This window comes from Dryobates pubescens, chromosome 14 (assembly GCF_014839835.1).
Source record: "Dryobates pubescens isolate bDryPub1 chromosome 14, bDryPub1.pri, whole genome shotgun sequence".
NCBI lineage: Eukaryota > Metazoa > Chordata > Aves > Piciformes > Picidae > Dryobates > Dryobates pubescens.
In genome coordinates, this window is record NC_071625.1 from 23,729,345 (window position 1) to 23,745,865 (window position 16,521).

Consider the following 16,521-nt stretch of genomic DNA (forward strand, 5'->3'; position numbering starts at 1 on the left):
TGGGATGAGGGGCAATGGTTTCAAGCCAAAGAAGAGTAGATTTGGACTGGATGTTAGGAACAAGTTCTGCACCATGAGGGTGGTAGAACACTGGAACAGGTTGCCCAGGGAGGTGGTTGAGACCCCATCCCCGGAGATATTCAAGGCAAGGCTCAACAGGGCCCTGGGCAACCTGATCTAGTTGAGGGTGCCCCTGCTTACTGCAGAGGGGGTTGGACTAGGTGACCTTTGGAGATCCCCAGACCATTCTGTGATTCTATGATTCTACTGCATCTCAAAGACAACAAACAGTTCTCCTAGTTGTAATAACACTGGCTGTGCCATTGTTAGAATTGGTTACTCAAAAGATACGTGTTAGAAATCATGGCATGGTTCCAAAGAAATAGAGATGCCTCCACTGCCCGTAGCAGACCCCCTCCAGACAGACATAAATACTGAATGCTTAACATACACACACTCAAAAGAAATTCCAAGGTGACTGGACAGAAAGCAAACTCATTTTATAAAATATTTACATGGACACATGATAGTAGGGATGAGGAATGGTCAGGTCCTACCTATGATTCCCTGATCCTTCACTTCTCAACAAGTTACTGCTCCTACTCAATTCATCTATATTCTGAGAGATTTAGGTGACTTTCTGTCTTTCTGATGATTCTTGATAATACTTTTTTCTTGTTTATTTGTAGGCATAGTGGGGAAAACTCTGTCACTTTTTTCCATGGACCATCTCAGGGATGACAGAGAGTTTGCTAGCATACTCACAGATTCATAGAATACCAGGTTCTTTGGAGGTTGGAACTGACCTCAAGGATCATCTAGTGCAACCTTTCAGGGTAAGAATATCGTTTAAACAGGATGGCCCAGCACCCAGTCACCCTGGGCCCTAAAACAATCTAATGTAGGGCCATCCACCACCTCCCTTGGGAGTTTATTCCAATGCTCAAATGGTGATTTTCTTTTTCTGGCATCCAGTTGTAATCTCCCCAGTAGTAACATGTACTCATTGCCCCTTGTCTTTACTGTGTGACTCTGTAAAAAATGAGTCTCCCTCCTCATGATAGCTGCCCTTCATGTACTGGCACATGGTTATGAGGTGTCCCCTAAGCCTTGTGTGCACACAGTTTTCTTTGGCATACTATCGTCGCTTTGTCTTCAATTGTGTTCTGTCATGGTAACATTTCCAAGTATACTGAAACCTTATCTTAACTTTACAAGACTGTCTCCTTATAATCTCTTCAATTATCTTTGAATCATTCCACTTTATACTGTGTCCAAAGCACAATCATCTGCACTACCACTGACTTTCTACCAATTATTTCACATTGTAGAAGTCTTTGTGGAATAACACTGTAAAATTATGGCACTTAAGTGCACTGAGATGGGTCTTTGTTGCAAAAAATATATAGCTGGGCTATATATAGTTCTGGGGCCCTCAGTACAGGAAGGATGTTGAGTTGCTGGAATGTGTGCAGAGAAGGGCAACAAAGTTGGTGAGGGGTTTGGAGCACAAGCCCTATGAGGAGAGGCTGAGGGAGCTTGGGGTGTTTAGCCTGGAGAAGAGGAGGCTCAGGGGAGACCTTATTGCTCTCCACAACTACCCGAAGGGTGGTTGTAGCCAGGAGGGGGTTGATCTCTTCTCCCAGGCAACCAGCATCAGAACAAGAGGACATAGTCTTAAGCTGCACCAGGGGAGGTTCAGACTGGGTGTTAGGAAGAAATTCTACACAGAGAGAGTGATTGGCCATTGGAATGTGCTGCCCGGGGAGGTGGTGGAGTCACCATCACTGGAAGTATTCAGGAGGAGAGTGGATGGGGTGCTTGGTGCCATGGTTTAGTTGATCAGGTGGTGTTGGATGACAGGTTGGACGCGATGATTTTGAAGGTCTCCTCCAACTTGGTCTACTCTATTCTACTCTACCCTACTCTACTCTACTCTACTCTACTCTACTCTACTCTACTCTACTCCATTCTATTCTATTCTATTTAGGACTGTAGAACTGGTAGTCAGTATGTTTAACAGTGTCTCCCTGCTACAGAAGGCTAAGGGAACTTCTCTGCAGTCTAGTGCTCTGGTTTCCAAAGGCTTGTGATAGACTAGAAGTCTAGCAGATCACTTCATACACAAATGTCATCTGCAACTTTGTAGTAATAATTTGTTTATCCTATTTTTCATTAAATTTCTGTAGGATATAATCCTATTAGATGGCAGCATTTGTTCCACAACATCAGAATTCTCAATACAAGACCACTCTTACACAATTTCAAGGCAACTGGAATTGTTTGGATTTTGATATTGGCATCAAAATCTTTAACATTCTGACCAATTACTGACTTCTTCATATTGCACTAAACTAACCCCCATGGAGGAGCTTCAACCCATGCAAAAAATGTTCCACAATGTACTATAGAAAATACATCTGAATAATGAGAACAACTGAGAATGTCATGGCTCATAACTTAAGAGTGAAGTCTGGCAGAGCAACCTCCTACCTGTGAAGCAATGTTTCCTTATTCCCATCAACAGCATCAATAATGGATTCCTCACCAGCATAGGATGACATCATTAACTTTACAATCTCAGTTGCTCCTTGAGTGGCAGCAAAATGAAGTGCTGTGCATTTTTCATTCTGTAAAGGGGAAAATCAAACAGCATTTAAATACTTAAAGCCCAACAACCTAACCCTCAGCTTTCCACACTACCCACTACTGATCTAACCAGGATTTCTAATTCTTAAATTTCTGTGGAGGTAATGAAACTTCAGTCTTCAACTAAATTAGTGAATTCTAAAGAGGCCTTAAAGACTAGATAAAAATTTAAGAGAGATTGTTTTGAAGGATTACTACAAAGCTTCTTATTATCCTACGCCAAGTCTGTAACATAATACACTCTCAACAATCTTTTTTAGTTGAATTAGTAAAAACATAGACAGAGTGTAGAAGAGATGAAGCAAAGAAAAAAACACTGAAACCTATAGGCAGACCAGTATCAATTAAACAAGCAAATGAGCCCACACAATGTAGAAAATGCATCATTTTAGAATGGTTTTGACTTCCTTAAATGGAATCTTCTTTAGAAGCTGTCCTTAAATGAAATTTTCTGCAGGTTAAAAATAACTTGGCCTAATATATTGTTAAACTATTTTAAGCTAGACAGTCATAAAGTTACTAATCAATAAATAATTAGAATAATATGTGCCAACAGGGTTTCATTCAACCAGATGTGACAAATGAGCTTTGAAACATGCCTGGGGCTTCTCACTTTCTCCTTCTTAGAACCTTTCAGGGAATACATTGGAATAGGCTTTTCCACAAATCTTGTAAGCATTCTCAAAAACCCATCACAAAACTAGCAGCTGTGTGTTTGAAGAACCAAACCAATAAAAGAAGGCTAAGCCATGTTTCTCTTTGCTCTTGTGAGCTGATTTCAGCCTTGCAAATGATTAATAGAAGGCATTTTCAGAACTGTTTATTCATCATGAAGCCAGGCACAGTCCCTGACACCAAGAGCATGACAGCAGCAGCTGCAGTATCAACAATTTGTGTCCTGCTTGAAAGAAGGCACTGAAAATGTCAGGGTAAGGCGGAGGATAAATAAGAATGTAGAAAGAGTCACAATGAAGATCTCACTCCTGGAGAGGGATGAGAGCATGTTGCATAGTAAAGAGTGTGTAAAGAAGGCAGTAGCATCCTCCAGAGTTCTCTCCCAGACACCACCTTTTTATGATGCAGAGACTTCCTGACCCAGAGGGGATGTTTCATTTAGTAGCTGAGGACTGATTTTTCTTCTGTGGATCTTCCCAAATGAATTTGAATCCATTAAAATTTTTCATCCTCCAAACCTGCCATGTAACTTGTGGAAAGAAACCTGCCATTTTGCCTGATGTGAACTAGAGGCTTGTTTCTATTCTTGGAGCACAAGCCCTATGAGGAGAGACTGGGGGAGCTGGGGTTGCTTAGCCTGGAGAGGAGGAGACTCAGGGGTGACCTCATTGCTCTCTACAACTACCTGAAGTGGGGTTGTAGTCAGGCAGAGGTTGGTCTCTTCTTCCAGGCAACCAGTACCAGAACAAGAGGACACAGTCTCAGGCTGTATCAGGGGAGGTTCAGGCTGGAGGTTAGGAGGAAGTTTTACACAGAGAGAGTGATTGCCCATTGGAATGGGCTGCCTGAGGAGGTGGTGGGGTCGCTGTCACTGGGGGTGTTCAGGGCGAAGCTTGACAGGATGCTTGGTTCCATGGTTTAGTTGATTAGGTGGTGTAGGATGATAGGTTGGACACGATGATCTTGAAGGTCTCTTCCAACCTGGTCTATTCTATTCTATTCTATTCTATTCTATTCTATTCTATTCTATTCTATTCTAATTTGCTGCTCCCCAGGCTTCTATTGGAAGAGACAACGAGCAATGAATATCTGCTCATCTTTGGTGTTTGGTTTTTTTTCATACCAGGTATTTAGAGATACTTAGGTTTCATGAAAATTTTATTTCACTCCACTCCGTGTTTTACCTGTTTTAGATCGATCTGCGCTCCAAATTCAATGCACATTTTAATCATTTCAAGGTCCCCACTCTGAACCGCCAAATGAAGTGGACTGCACTTGCCATTATTGGTAAAATTGATGTGAGTTTTAGCAGAGTGACCCAGTTCTTCACCTGAGAGATGAAATGAAATCGAAATTTTTAAGTAATGGTGAGATAACAGAAGGCATAAGGGTGTTCAAAACAAGTATATTAACTGCAGATGAATGTTCTCCCCCATCAAAATACAAACCTTTCACCTCTATCACTAAACAACAGAGTGATGCACATTTAGGGCAGCAGTCCAGATGCTGCTGCAATTCAACAGAAGTTACAAGCATGGATTGCCCACAGGAATAATTACATTAACTTAGCATTAATTGCATCAGCTTAGGCTTGAGAAGAGGAGAAAGTTCTTCATAGAAAGAGTAACTGGCCATTGGAATGTGCTGCCCAGGGAGGTGGTGGAGTCACCATCCCTGGAGGTGCTCAATAAAGGACTGGACACGGCACTTAGAGCCATGGTTTAGTTCACAGTTATCATCAGTTCATAGTTGTTATGAGCTGTTAGGTAATAGGTTGGACTTGATGACCTCTGAGGTCTTTTCCAACCTGGTTGGTTCTATGAAAAAACTTCTTCAATCACAGTTACAAGTGCCTGTTTTCACAGCTCTTGGGGAACTAAAGCAGCAAACTGGTAACACTACTAGAAATAATCAACCCTAGTGACTGTGTAAGAACAGCATATTTACCTTTTTTTAAAAGAATTTCCATACATGTTTTCGCACCTGAAAATGCAGCTGCATGGATAGGCATACATCCTGTTTTGTTTGGTTTACAGATTTTCCCTCCATTTTCTATCTGAAAAAGAATGCCTGGGTATAGCTTAGTGGCATACATAACATTGTGACTAATGAACAAACGATTACAGACAGAGTCTCCAGGTAACTGCGAAGTTTGTATTCACACACGTTTTATCCATCCAGACTTTGAGGTGCTGGAGTGTGTCCAGAGAAGGGGCCTACAAGAAGGCTGGGGAGGGACTTCTCAGGATATCAGGTAGTGATAGGACTAAGGGGAATGGAATGAAGGTGGAGGTGGGGAGATACAGGCTGGACGTGAGGAGGAAGTTCTTTGCCATGAGAGTGGTGAAGCCCTGGAATGGGTTGTCCAGGGAGGTGGTTGGGGTGCCATCTTTGGAGGTGTTTAAGATCAGGCTGGATGAGGCTCTGGACAGCCAGGTCTAGTGTGGGGTGTCCCTGCCCATGGCAGGGGGGTTGGAAGAAGATGATCCTTGTGGTCCCTTCCAACCCTGACTGATACTATGATACTATGAAGGGTAACAAGGCTGGTGAAGGGTCTCAAGAACAGGTCTGGTGAGAAGCAGCTGAGGAAACTGGGGTTGTTTAACCCAGAAAAGAGGAGGCTGAGGGGAGACTTCATTGCTCTCTACAAGTCCCTGAAAGGAGGCTGCAGTGAAGCAGGAGTTAGTCTCTTCTCCCAAGTATCAGGTAAGAGAACAAGAGGAAATGGCCAGAGGGGGCTTAGGTTGGATATTAAATAAAATTTCTTTGCTGCAAGAGTGGTCAGGCACTGAAACAGCCTGGTAGAGTCACCACCCCTGGAGGTGCTCAAGAAACGTGTGAGCATTGGCACTTTGGGACATGGTTTAATGGCCTCAATCTCAGAGGTCTTTTCCAGATGAAACAATTCTATGATGTTATGATATATGTGCTTCATTTTGAGTTCTCTCCACCTTCAAAATCAGTAAAATTTGTTTAGAAGTTTGCCACTCAGGTACATTTATAAATGCTCTTGAAAGTTTCTGTGCAAAGTAACTTGAGTACTCGGTGCATGATTAACCTTTCTGCATTCAACACAGGAAAAGAATAACACTGCGTCACGGTAAATCAAACCACGTCAAAAGATGATAGATAAATAATTATACCTACCAGTAGTGTCAGAGCTTCAGGATTATCCTTGTAACATGCTACAATTATAGGTGTGTTCCCTGCTTCACCTTCCAAATTAACATCTGTACTGCTGTGCTGGACTAAAATCTAAATGTAAAAGAAACCATTTGGTCAGCCATAAGCCAAACTTAACAACAAAGGCCTATTCCATTCCTTTTCTTGGTTATCACCTATACACCTCTTGTGACCTGCTCTTCCTGCATGCCCCAGCTCACAACCCACAGGCAGAGGGGGAACAAAATGCAGGAGAATGTAAAAAGCAGCAGGGGAAAAGTGAGGGAGCAGGGAGAAAGTAAAACTCTTGGCAGTGGACAGTGGGGTAATGCCAGGGTGAACACTGCACACAGCTGCAGAGCATCTTAAAGTTTTATTTAGGAGTCTCCTCAATCCTATGAAAAATAATTCCTGGGGATTTGTTCTGCTGAGAAGTGGCAATGTTGCAAATCCTGCTTCAATTGAAAATCTATTGGACAGCTAGGTAAGATCAGGGGAGATGGGACTTGATGAAAACAGGGACTCCTCCAGTCCCAAATTCCTCCTTCAGATCCTATGTTTAGAGCTAACACTACTAGCAGGACAACAGTGTCACCCTCTATGACCATCATAGTCAACTCTATGACTGCTTCCAGCTCTTTTTTGAGAAGCAAAGGATGTGGAAATGATAATGATCACACTGCACTGCATATTTATTCCCCTGTCTCCACATATATTTAATTGTCTGTCAGTAATTCCATTAATTTTTTCCACACTGGCACATTTTAGTCACTCTCAGGCAATTTGACAATAGAAACCAAAGCAGAATGAGCTTGAATAAACAACAGAGTGGGGAATAAACGAGAGCACATAATTAGGCAAGAGCAGAGCTCTAAAATAACCCAGACCCAGAACTAAAAAGGAAACCCATCTAGAAAAATGTCACTGTATCTCAGATTTTTTTGTTCTTAATTCATAGGAACCACAGATTTTGTAAAATTCTGAAAGACCCTGAAGGATTTTAAGACTTGAATGTAAGAATATATTTGTCTTCCTTTTGCTTGGATGAACTGCACAAAGAGACAACTCAAAGGTGAAAATGCAACTGATGTAGTATTAAGGTTGTATTTACCTAATAAATTCAAGAAAACATTTAGGCTGAGGGAGCTGGGGTTGCTTAGCCTGGAGAAGAGGAGGCTCAGGGGAGACCTTATTGCACTCTACAACTACCTGAAGGGAGGTTGTAGCCAGGAGGGGGTTGATCTCTTCTCCCAGGCAACCGGCACCAGAACAAGAGGACACAGTCTCAAGCTGTGCCAGGGAAGGTTTAGACTGGATGTTAGGAAGAAGTTCTTCACAGAGAGAGTGATTGCCCGTTGGAATGGGCTGCCTGGGGAGGTGGTGGAGTCACAGTCATTGGAGGTGTTTAGGAGGAGACTTGATGAGGTGCTTGGTTGCATGGTTTAGTTGTTTAGATGGTGTTGGATGATGGGTTGGACGCGATGATCTTGGAGGTCTCTTCCAACCTGCTTCATTCCATTCTGTTCTGTTCTGTTCTATTCTATTCTATTCTATTCTATTCTATTCTATTCTATTCTATTCTATTCCAGCTGCACTTGGACAAATGATGAGAATGAGTTATGCTGCTGTTGCTCTTTTAACAGGCTCAAACCCAAATACCTTAGTAATTTCTTTATGATATATCTCTGTGACTTAATCACAGCTTTAGTTCTGCTATTATTCAAATTATTGTTGAATTGTTTGGTTTAGGAACTGTGTTTTCTGACTGGTTTTAATCTAGTTTTTCTCAAAATCCCTGCTAATTTCAAGAAAGCTTTGATACTTGCATAAAATTGGAGGACAAAAAAATATCATGCCCATTTGAAACACCACATGCCTACATGAAGTTAAAAATAACCTTATAAAATACAATCCCTTGTGTTTGTAAAGACTAAAAGAATTCTCTGTGAAACATAACAACCACAACAGCACAACTAGCAGTATTTCTCTAAATCAGTAAGTTACTTTGTACTCACTCTGCTGAGAAGACACAAACAACTTTTTTAAGCATGGTATGCTCCACATCCTGCTCACTAAACAGAAGCATGAGGAGATGCAGCATACATAAACAAGGTCTCGGTGTTCTGCAGGCAGCTGCAGCTGAGCTACTTATCAAGGGTGTGTATTTATGTGGACTTTAGACTTACCTTAACGATTTCATTATGCAGGGACTGCACAGCCATATGCAAAGGTGCCATCATATTGGAGTTGAGAATGTTTGGGTTGGCTCCTCTGCTGAGAAGCAGACTGACACTTTCAACCTGGTTTTTCTTTGTGGCCCAGTGCAGTGGGGTATTTCCAGAAGAATCCATCACATTCAACACTAGGTCATAGGAGAGAAAACAAACCAAAACAAAACCAGAAGCAAAGCTAAACCATCAAACGTTCTGATTGTACTGAAGGGAAAAACAAAGGGCAGAAAAGTGTCTTCAGGGGAGGTTTAGGTCTGTGCTGCATTTCTTTGAAGAGAAAAAGGGAAAGACTGCATGTCATGTAGTGTGCCATGTTAAATTGAATAGATGTCATGCTGGATGCATGGGATCAGTTTAGAAAGACATCAGCCATCTGACATCAGTCTGCTTCTTGTCCCTCATTATATACCTTTTGCCTCCCCTAAGAGTTATTTGATACTTCTCTCTTCACTATTTTATTGGACTTTCCAGGTATTGTTCTACAGGCCATGCAGAACAAGTGTGATTAACTAAAATAAGAGCTGATAATAAGTGTTTGCAAATATAAGAAGATTAAAGGCCATATCTATTCTATTTAAGAACAGAGAGGTAAATCAATTTACACCAGTTATAAAACTGATCTGTTCTACACATACATTTCAAGCTTTAACGTGGCAAATAAACCTCACAGAAGAGCCTAAAAAAATTAAGACAAAAATTGCACACTGAAAAGAAAATAGTATATTTCAGACAGGATAATCTGAAATTAGATTAGCCACCATTAGGTAGAAAAAAAATGAGCTTTTCAGGGCTGTTGTGTGCTTGCTCACTACCCTTCAGTCTGTCAACAGAGTCCTAAGTAGTTCACCATGCTCATTAGTAACTACTAAACAACAACTCTTACACGGAGTGTTTTCCATCACTCTGGGCCCCATTTTCTCCTAGTGACCATTTCTTCCCCAGTGTTTCTTTAGACAGCCTGTCTCATCACACACTTCTGCTCCCCCACTATTAAGAAAATGTGGTGACAACTTGAATACCAAGTGTAAGAAACCAAATTAATTCCCTTTTACACTTCAACCCTGTGTTATAAATATAACACAGAAGGCAAAAAGTCAGGCCTGCTGTACTTCACAGCAGTTTTCTTTTTCATATCAGAAGACTGAGTCCCCAACAAAATAAAGTATGTTGACATGCCACATTTGAGAGAAAACAGCCTTAACATCCCAAGAGTGACCCAAGCCACAACCACAACGCTGCAAACTGTGGCTGACAGTTTGAACTACATTTCAATCTACAAACACAGATAACAGATTTCAGTTTGTCTTCAGCTGGCTAACAGACACTTTGATTATCGAATTGTTTTATTCTGTTAAGTAAAATAGTTCATAAAAGGTGTGTTACCTTCACAGGAAGAATCATCTATGATCAACTGCATTAATTCTATTTGACCTCCTTCTGCAGCATGATGCAGGGGGGTGGCATTTAATTCATCCACTTTGGTAAGCCCAGAACGATTCTTCTTAATGAAGCTCCGTAGCCTACAGGCACTTCCATCTGAAATCACCTATTTTGGATACAAATATGCTCATTCCTTCCTTGTCCTTATAGGCCAGATGCTTGCAAAGCTACAACATGATATTGTGGGTGTGTTACCACTAAAAAATTCCCCCTGACTCTTTAGTTTAAAACAGAAGTACCCAAATCCTGCTCAGGTTGAGTCAACAGTGAAACACAGATTGATTTAACTGATTGCAAAATCAGACCCATATGAGTAACAGTGCAAAACTGACAAACCCAGAAATTATCTGGAATACATTATTCTAGCTTCTGTTGTGAGCTCAAGATCCTCCCTCCATCATGGAAAATCTCAAACAAGCAAATCATCACTTACTGTTTTGTACTCTTTCCAGCTGTGTCAAACGAATTCAACAGAGAGGAACAATTAATAATCTCCATAAATCCATCTTCTAGACCTTTCTGCAGAAACTGATTATTATGTCCTGAGCTTTCAAGTTCAGCTGCTGGGCTTTTGTGGTGTTCTTTACATCAGAGCAACAAATAAACTCTTCAAATGCAGCAGCATCCTAAGAGCATCCCATGGGCTACTGGAAAACCCCAGCATCTTCACAGTGTAGTACAATAAAACACCCTCCAACAGCTCAACCCACTGACACCTTCATACTTGCTCGGCACTGTTCTTTGCAACCTTGCTGATTCTTACTTTGTGATGTTCTCCAAACAGTTGTGTTAAGAGAGTTTCAAAACCCATACTGTCATACAACGAAAAATATTAGGGGGAAAAAAAATGACTGCAGTCAGAATGGGGAGAATTTAAAACCAAACTTCAGAGGGAATAACACAGCTGATCAAAATTGTCAGGGGAGAAAATAAAAGAGAGAGAGAAAAAATGCATATCAAAAATTAATGTAAACCTTCCTAAAGATGTTTAAGCAAGTGAAGGGTAAAAAAGGGAAATACTCCTAAAATCATTGTTCCCTCCTCAGCTGCAAGAGAAAAGGAAAACTGCTCATCCAGACACCCTGTGACACAAAGACTCAACAAAAATTTTGCTCTCCTTAAGCAAATACAAATAACAAGACAGCCCGTTCATACGTTTTAAGCACATGTTTAACCTCCTTCCCACTGACCTCAGACAGGTTACTCATATGAATGATGTCACAAATGCGCCTGCAGATTGCTAAGACTGTGGGCAAACACAAACATCTGGTACACAAATGCAAACAGAAAAACCTATCTGGATGGTTTCATTCAGGTATTTAAGACTATAGTGCCATCCTAATAGACCAATTACATATATAAGTAGCTATACATTTTACAGACATCAAAAAGCTATTTAAGAAAAACTTTGTGTAGAGCCCAATATCTTCTGTTCTTTCTAGCATTCTAACTTAATTTTAATTATAATGAATTTCAAGCATTTCCATTGATTTAGATCATATTTTGCCACCCTCTACACTGGAAGTTTTTTTAAGGCAAAATGTGGCTGAAATGTGGCGTGATGGTAGTTTCTGTCTACAAAAGTAAGGCTTTACAGCCAGTACTAGTGTTTAATCAACAAAATAGGAAAGGAAGGTATCAGTTAGGTGTTCCCTGTATTTCTGTTGGTTCAAACCAGCCAAGTAAACTATTAAACAACAGCTGCTTCTTTGCCCCTCGTTTTAACAGCTTGGTAGTGGCAGATCACCTACCAGATTGACAAGAGGTGTTGCTCAGAACTACAGCTAGCACACAGCAAAATAAGGCTGGAGTTGACCTCAGGAGGTCTTTAAACCCCTCCACACTCTGTCACATTTGTTTAGCCTGTGCTTAAAAATCTCCAGTTACCCAAGTCAGTCTTTCACAAGCCACCTCCTTCCTTGCTTAATTCTTACCCTTAAAGAAGGCTTTGCTAATGTTTGGTCTATATCTTCCCGGGTGCAATATAAATGCATCACTTCTCATCCTACTCTTTATGCAAGGAGGACAGGTTACATCCTTCCTGGCAGAAATTTTCACATTTGTAGGCTGCACCTTTCCCTTGTTTTCCCCTTTCCTTTCATAAGAGCTCCTGTGCTTGTAAATTTCCCTTTCGGGACATTTTTGCTGGAGGAACCTCTCATCCCCATCATGATCTCGGAGCCTCTCCCAAAGAGGTGGACTCTTTCTGGTGAGCCGTGCCCGGGGGACGGAGGGGTAAGCCTCACGGCAGACATCTGTCACCCGTCCCGGTCCTGCCACCCGCCCCGGTCCTGCCACCCCTCACCGCGGCGCCCTCACGCCCCGCGGCCAGACCTCCTTCCCCTCGAGGCTCTGCTGACTAACAAGGGGAAGGGATCTCCCCGAGGAAACGGTCTCTGGTACATAACCGCCGTCAAGCCCGCACAGCTGCCCCCAGAGCTCCACTGCACGCTCGCCCACCTCACCCTCCGTCTTCATATCCTCTCATCCCAGCGCCCTCGCAAGAGCCCCGGTCTGGTCCCACGCCTGCCGCGGTTTCTCAGGCAGCCGGAGTGCCCCGGGTTGTCCCCCCTCCCAGCCCCCGGGACCGCCACTCCCCCCGCGTCCCCTTGCACGCACCTTGAAGACATCTTGAGAGGCGACGGAGGCGGCATCCGCCTCGCAGACGACGCCCTGGTAGGAGCTGGATGCAGCCGCCTTCTCCCGCGACTGGCAAAACCGCAGCAACGAGCGCTTCATGGCTCCTGCCCGCCCGGCCCCGAGCGGCGTCCCCCCCGCCCGCTCCGGAGACCTGCGAGGCGAGAGAGCGAGTGACCGCGGGTGACAGCTAGTGACCGCGGGTGACAGCTAGTGACCGCGGCTGCCGAGCCGCGCCGCGTCCCTCCGCCGGAGCGGGGCGGAGAGAGCAGCGGGGGCGCCCGCGAGGCCGAGCCGCGCCCCGCCGGGCTGAGGGTAGGTTCTGGTCGGCCCCCGGGGAGCGAAGTCTCTATCGCTCCGGGGCCGCTGCTCAGGCAGTGCTGGGCAGGCTCTGGGCAGGTGGCTGTGCCCTGAGCTGCGGGACGGGGCTCAGCGGACGCCTGGGCTGCGGGGCGAGAGGCTTTTAATTCCCTGATTATCTGGCAGCGCAGAGGCCCGTGAAGGTGTGCACCTGTGCGCGGAGATGCGATGTGCCAAAGTTGGAATGAACGAACGAATAAATAAAGGCGGTGTGAAGAGAGCCGCGGCCAGCGCAAGCCACTGGGGCAGCCCCAGGAGGAGTGCGATGCGGGGCCAGAGCGATGCGCAGCAACCTCACAGCTTTGAGCTGCGGAGCCTTCTGAGAGCAGCTTCCCAGCATCCGATTTGTGTTCGTAGTTTTTCCCTGTAGAATTTGTTTTACCGGCAACTTTGGAGCAGGAAGAATACAGAAAGAAGCAGCATGAAGCGTTTCACAACGTTAATTGCTGAAAACTTTGAGTCATTCATACTGGGTCTTTAACGGAAGCGTTTGTACCTCCCAGAACTAACAGTTTACTCCATATCATAAGCACAGCCTTACCAAAGGTCAGCTAGCAGCTGGGGCAAAAGCTTGGGACAGCAATGAGAAGCACACAGGACGCCTTTCTGCATATGTGCTCAATGGTTTATGGCAGCAGGCAGCTTAAGGACTGCCAGAATCAGGCGTCCCATCTAGTCCAGCCCCTTCAACAGCTGTAAACCTGCAGTTATACTACCCGTGCCACAACATCCTGTGGTACTAAGTGCCCTAATTTCATTATGTGTTTGTGAAAATCGAGGTTTTACCACTAGCTTCACTTAGTGCTTCCTAGTGTTTTTATTTTGGAAAATGGAGAGTCGTTTCCTATTTTTCAATCTCTGTTAGAGCTCATTTCACAGAGTTCTTCCAGCTCTTTGCTCTCTGAAGGGGCTTGGTTCATACAGTTTTCCTTCTAAAGCGTGACATTTTATATCTCTGAACATCCTCATCCTGCAACTCAGTATCTTTTTCATTTTCCTTTTGAAACGTGATAGCAAAACCTATTTTCCTCTTTCAAACCTGTCCTAAATGCTTACAAAGGTATTTGGTTGGTTGGTTGGTTGGTTTTTACTGCCTCTGGGCTAAGTTTGTTGTGAATGTTTGTTGCTCCACCACACTTGCCTTTCTGAATGGAGACAGTGTAAATAAACAGCACTTGTGCTATACTCACTCATGTGAGTAGGGTTATGTTTCCTCTGTGCACCTGGCATTTATTGAATTTCATCTGACATTTCATTATTGTATCATTGGATCTTACAGGATTTATCATAATCATCTGCATTTTCAGTCATTCTGAGAAGTTCAACAGAGCCTTTCGGATCACTAGAGGATCTTTGCACCACTCATCCCAACACTGTCCTTAAGGATTCCTAATCCCCTGCTTATCAGATATGTATTCCTAAGCTGTATTTTTTTACCTTAGCCAAATTCAGGAAGTCCTTCCTGTCTGTCCTGTGACACTTGCATTCATTAAAAGATTATGAAGGGGGATCTTATCGAAGAACTTTTCCAAATACACTTATCACTGGCATTTTTGTACCTCTGAGCTTCTCTCTACAAATGCCATGTCAGTTGTTCTGATCCTAGAGCACGCAACTGCATATCTCCGGCTCTGGACCCCTCAATTTAAGAAGGACATTGAGACTTGACATGTCCAGAGAAAGGCAACGAGGCAGGGGAGAGGCCTGAGGAGAGGCTGAGGGAGCTGGGATTGTTTAGCCTTGAGAAGAGGAGGCTCAGGGGAGACCTTATTGCTGTCTACAACTACCTGAAGGGAGGTTGTAGCCAGGAGGGGGTTGGTCTCTTCTCCCAGGCAACCGGCACCAGAATAAGAGGACACAGTCTCAAGCTGTGCCAGAGGAAGTTTAGGCTTGAAGTGAGGAGAAAGTTCTTCACTGAGAGAGTTGTTAGCCATTGGAATGTGCTGCCCAGGGAGGTGGTGGAGTCCCCATCCCTGGAGGTGTTCAAGAGGGGATTGGATGTGGCACTTGGTGCCATGGTTTAGTAGTCATGAGGTGTTGAGTGACAGGCTGGAATTGATGATCTTTGAGGTCTCTTCCAATCTTACTGATTCTATGATTCTATGATGCTATGAACTAGAAGAACTAGAACTTGTATTTACAGCAAGTTGCTTAAGTTACACAAGCTTAACTTGGTAGTCTTAAGATCATAAGTCTACCTGTGAGATAGGGCCTTAGGATTAACTGTGAGTTTAAGTTCTTGCAGGTAGAGCTTGAATTCCGTTAATTATCAGGCAATATTAACATATGGAACAAATGGAATTTCTTCAGCCCACATTCTGCTGTATCCATAGGTACTGCATATGTTCAACAGCAGTGCATTAAAGTATGTTTTCAGTATTATGTCATCATTAATTTTGACCAAAAAAGCCACAGGGTCATTTATGCTGTTACAAGAAAGCTACACTCAAGAAAGCTACCCATTAGTGTCTGCAGAGATTTTAGTTATGCAACTTCACTGGAGAAGCCCCCTGTATTTCTGAAACTTTTTTTCAGGTGCTTCCATTAGAAGCAGCCCCAGCTGGTGAGATGCTTCACCTTCTCATGTCAAAGTCCCTTGGAATTCCCTGTCTGGCCTTGGCTTTTCTGTTGCACATAGTCCTCTTTATGAGAAATGAAACTCCAAAATTAACAGTCTAGATACTGTTAAAACAACCCCTAAAACTCAAAAAATGTGCTTTTCTGCAGGAATTGTTGCTGGAAGCAGAGTTGTCTTACTGAAATATTGTTAAGAATTAATAAGTCTATTCCATTTTTTTCCTTAATGTCCTCTAAATTGCAGTCAGAGTAACATGAAAGAACAAAAGTCACAATCCCTGTACAACCATAGTTTAACTTATTGTCTCGACTCTGGTAATATTGCCCCCTTCATTTAAAATGAATGTTAGATTTCAGTCTTCTAGTAAATGTTCAGGAGACTATTCAGAGCATGAAGAATAATACAAAAGTTTTCCATTCCCAGGAGGAATCAAATGGAATTTTAAGTGGGCTGACCATAGCTTTTATTTCTGCGTAATGATTTGACATGAGGAACTAATTTAGATACGCAGTCAAAGAGAAACCTTTCTTACAGCTGTTTTCCCAGGAGTGGATTAAAATGCTTTTATACCATTTTATGTCAAATATGGTCTTACTAATGGTAGAGTAGTGGATCCATTAGTTCAAGTGAAAATCACTAAAGGCAATCATAGAGCAGCATTTCATTAAAAGCTGCGATTGTTTAATAATCGAATTGTATGTACAGTAAATATGCACCGTTCTCATCCTGTAGCCTTAGTAATCCAGTGCTGCAATTTTGTTAATTTTACAGGCCTAGGAACAGTCAATT

At 43.0% G+C, this 16,521-nt stretch overlaps 1 protein-coding gene across 1 annotated transcript in view; it reads right to left on the reverse strand.

Moving 5' to 3' along the window:
* The window catches only part of TRPA1 (transient receptor potential cation channel subfamily A member 1), a 41,157-nt gene extending 28,246 nt beyond the window's left edge, over positions 1–12,911 (reverse strand). Inside the window, exons 1-7 of the mRNA XM_054167395.1 lie at positions 12,777–12,911; positions 10,101–10,263; positions 8,673–8,848; positions 6,472–6,579; positions 5,272–5,380; positions 4,509–4,654; positions 2,494–2,630 (exon numbers count right to left, since the gene is read on the reverse strand). Of these exons, the coding sequence (XP_054023370.1) occupies positions 2,494–2,630; positions 4,509–4,654; positions 5,272–5,380; positions 6,472–6,579; positions 8,673–8,848; positions 10,101–10,263; positions 12,777–12,896 (959 nt within the window). The 5' untranslated portion in view covers positions 12,897–12,911. The remainder of the gene's footprint in view (positions 1–2,493; positions 2,631–4,508; positions 4,655–5,271; positions 5,381–6,471; positions 6,580–8,672; positions 8,849–10,100; positions 10,264–12,776) is intronic.
* Between the last annotated feature and the right edge of the window lie 3,610 nt (positions 12,912–16,521).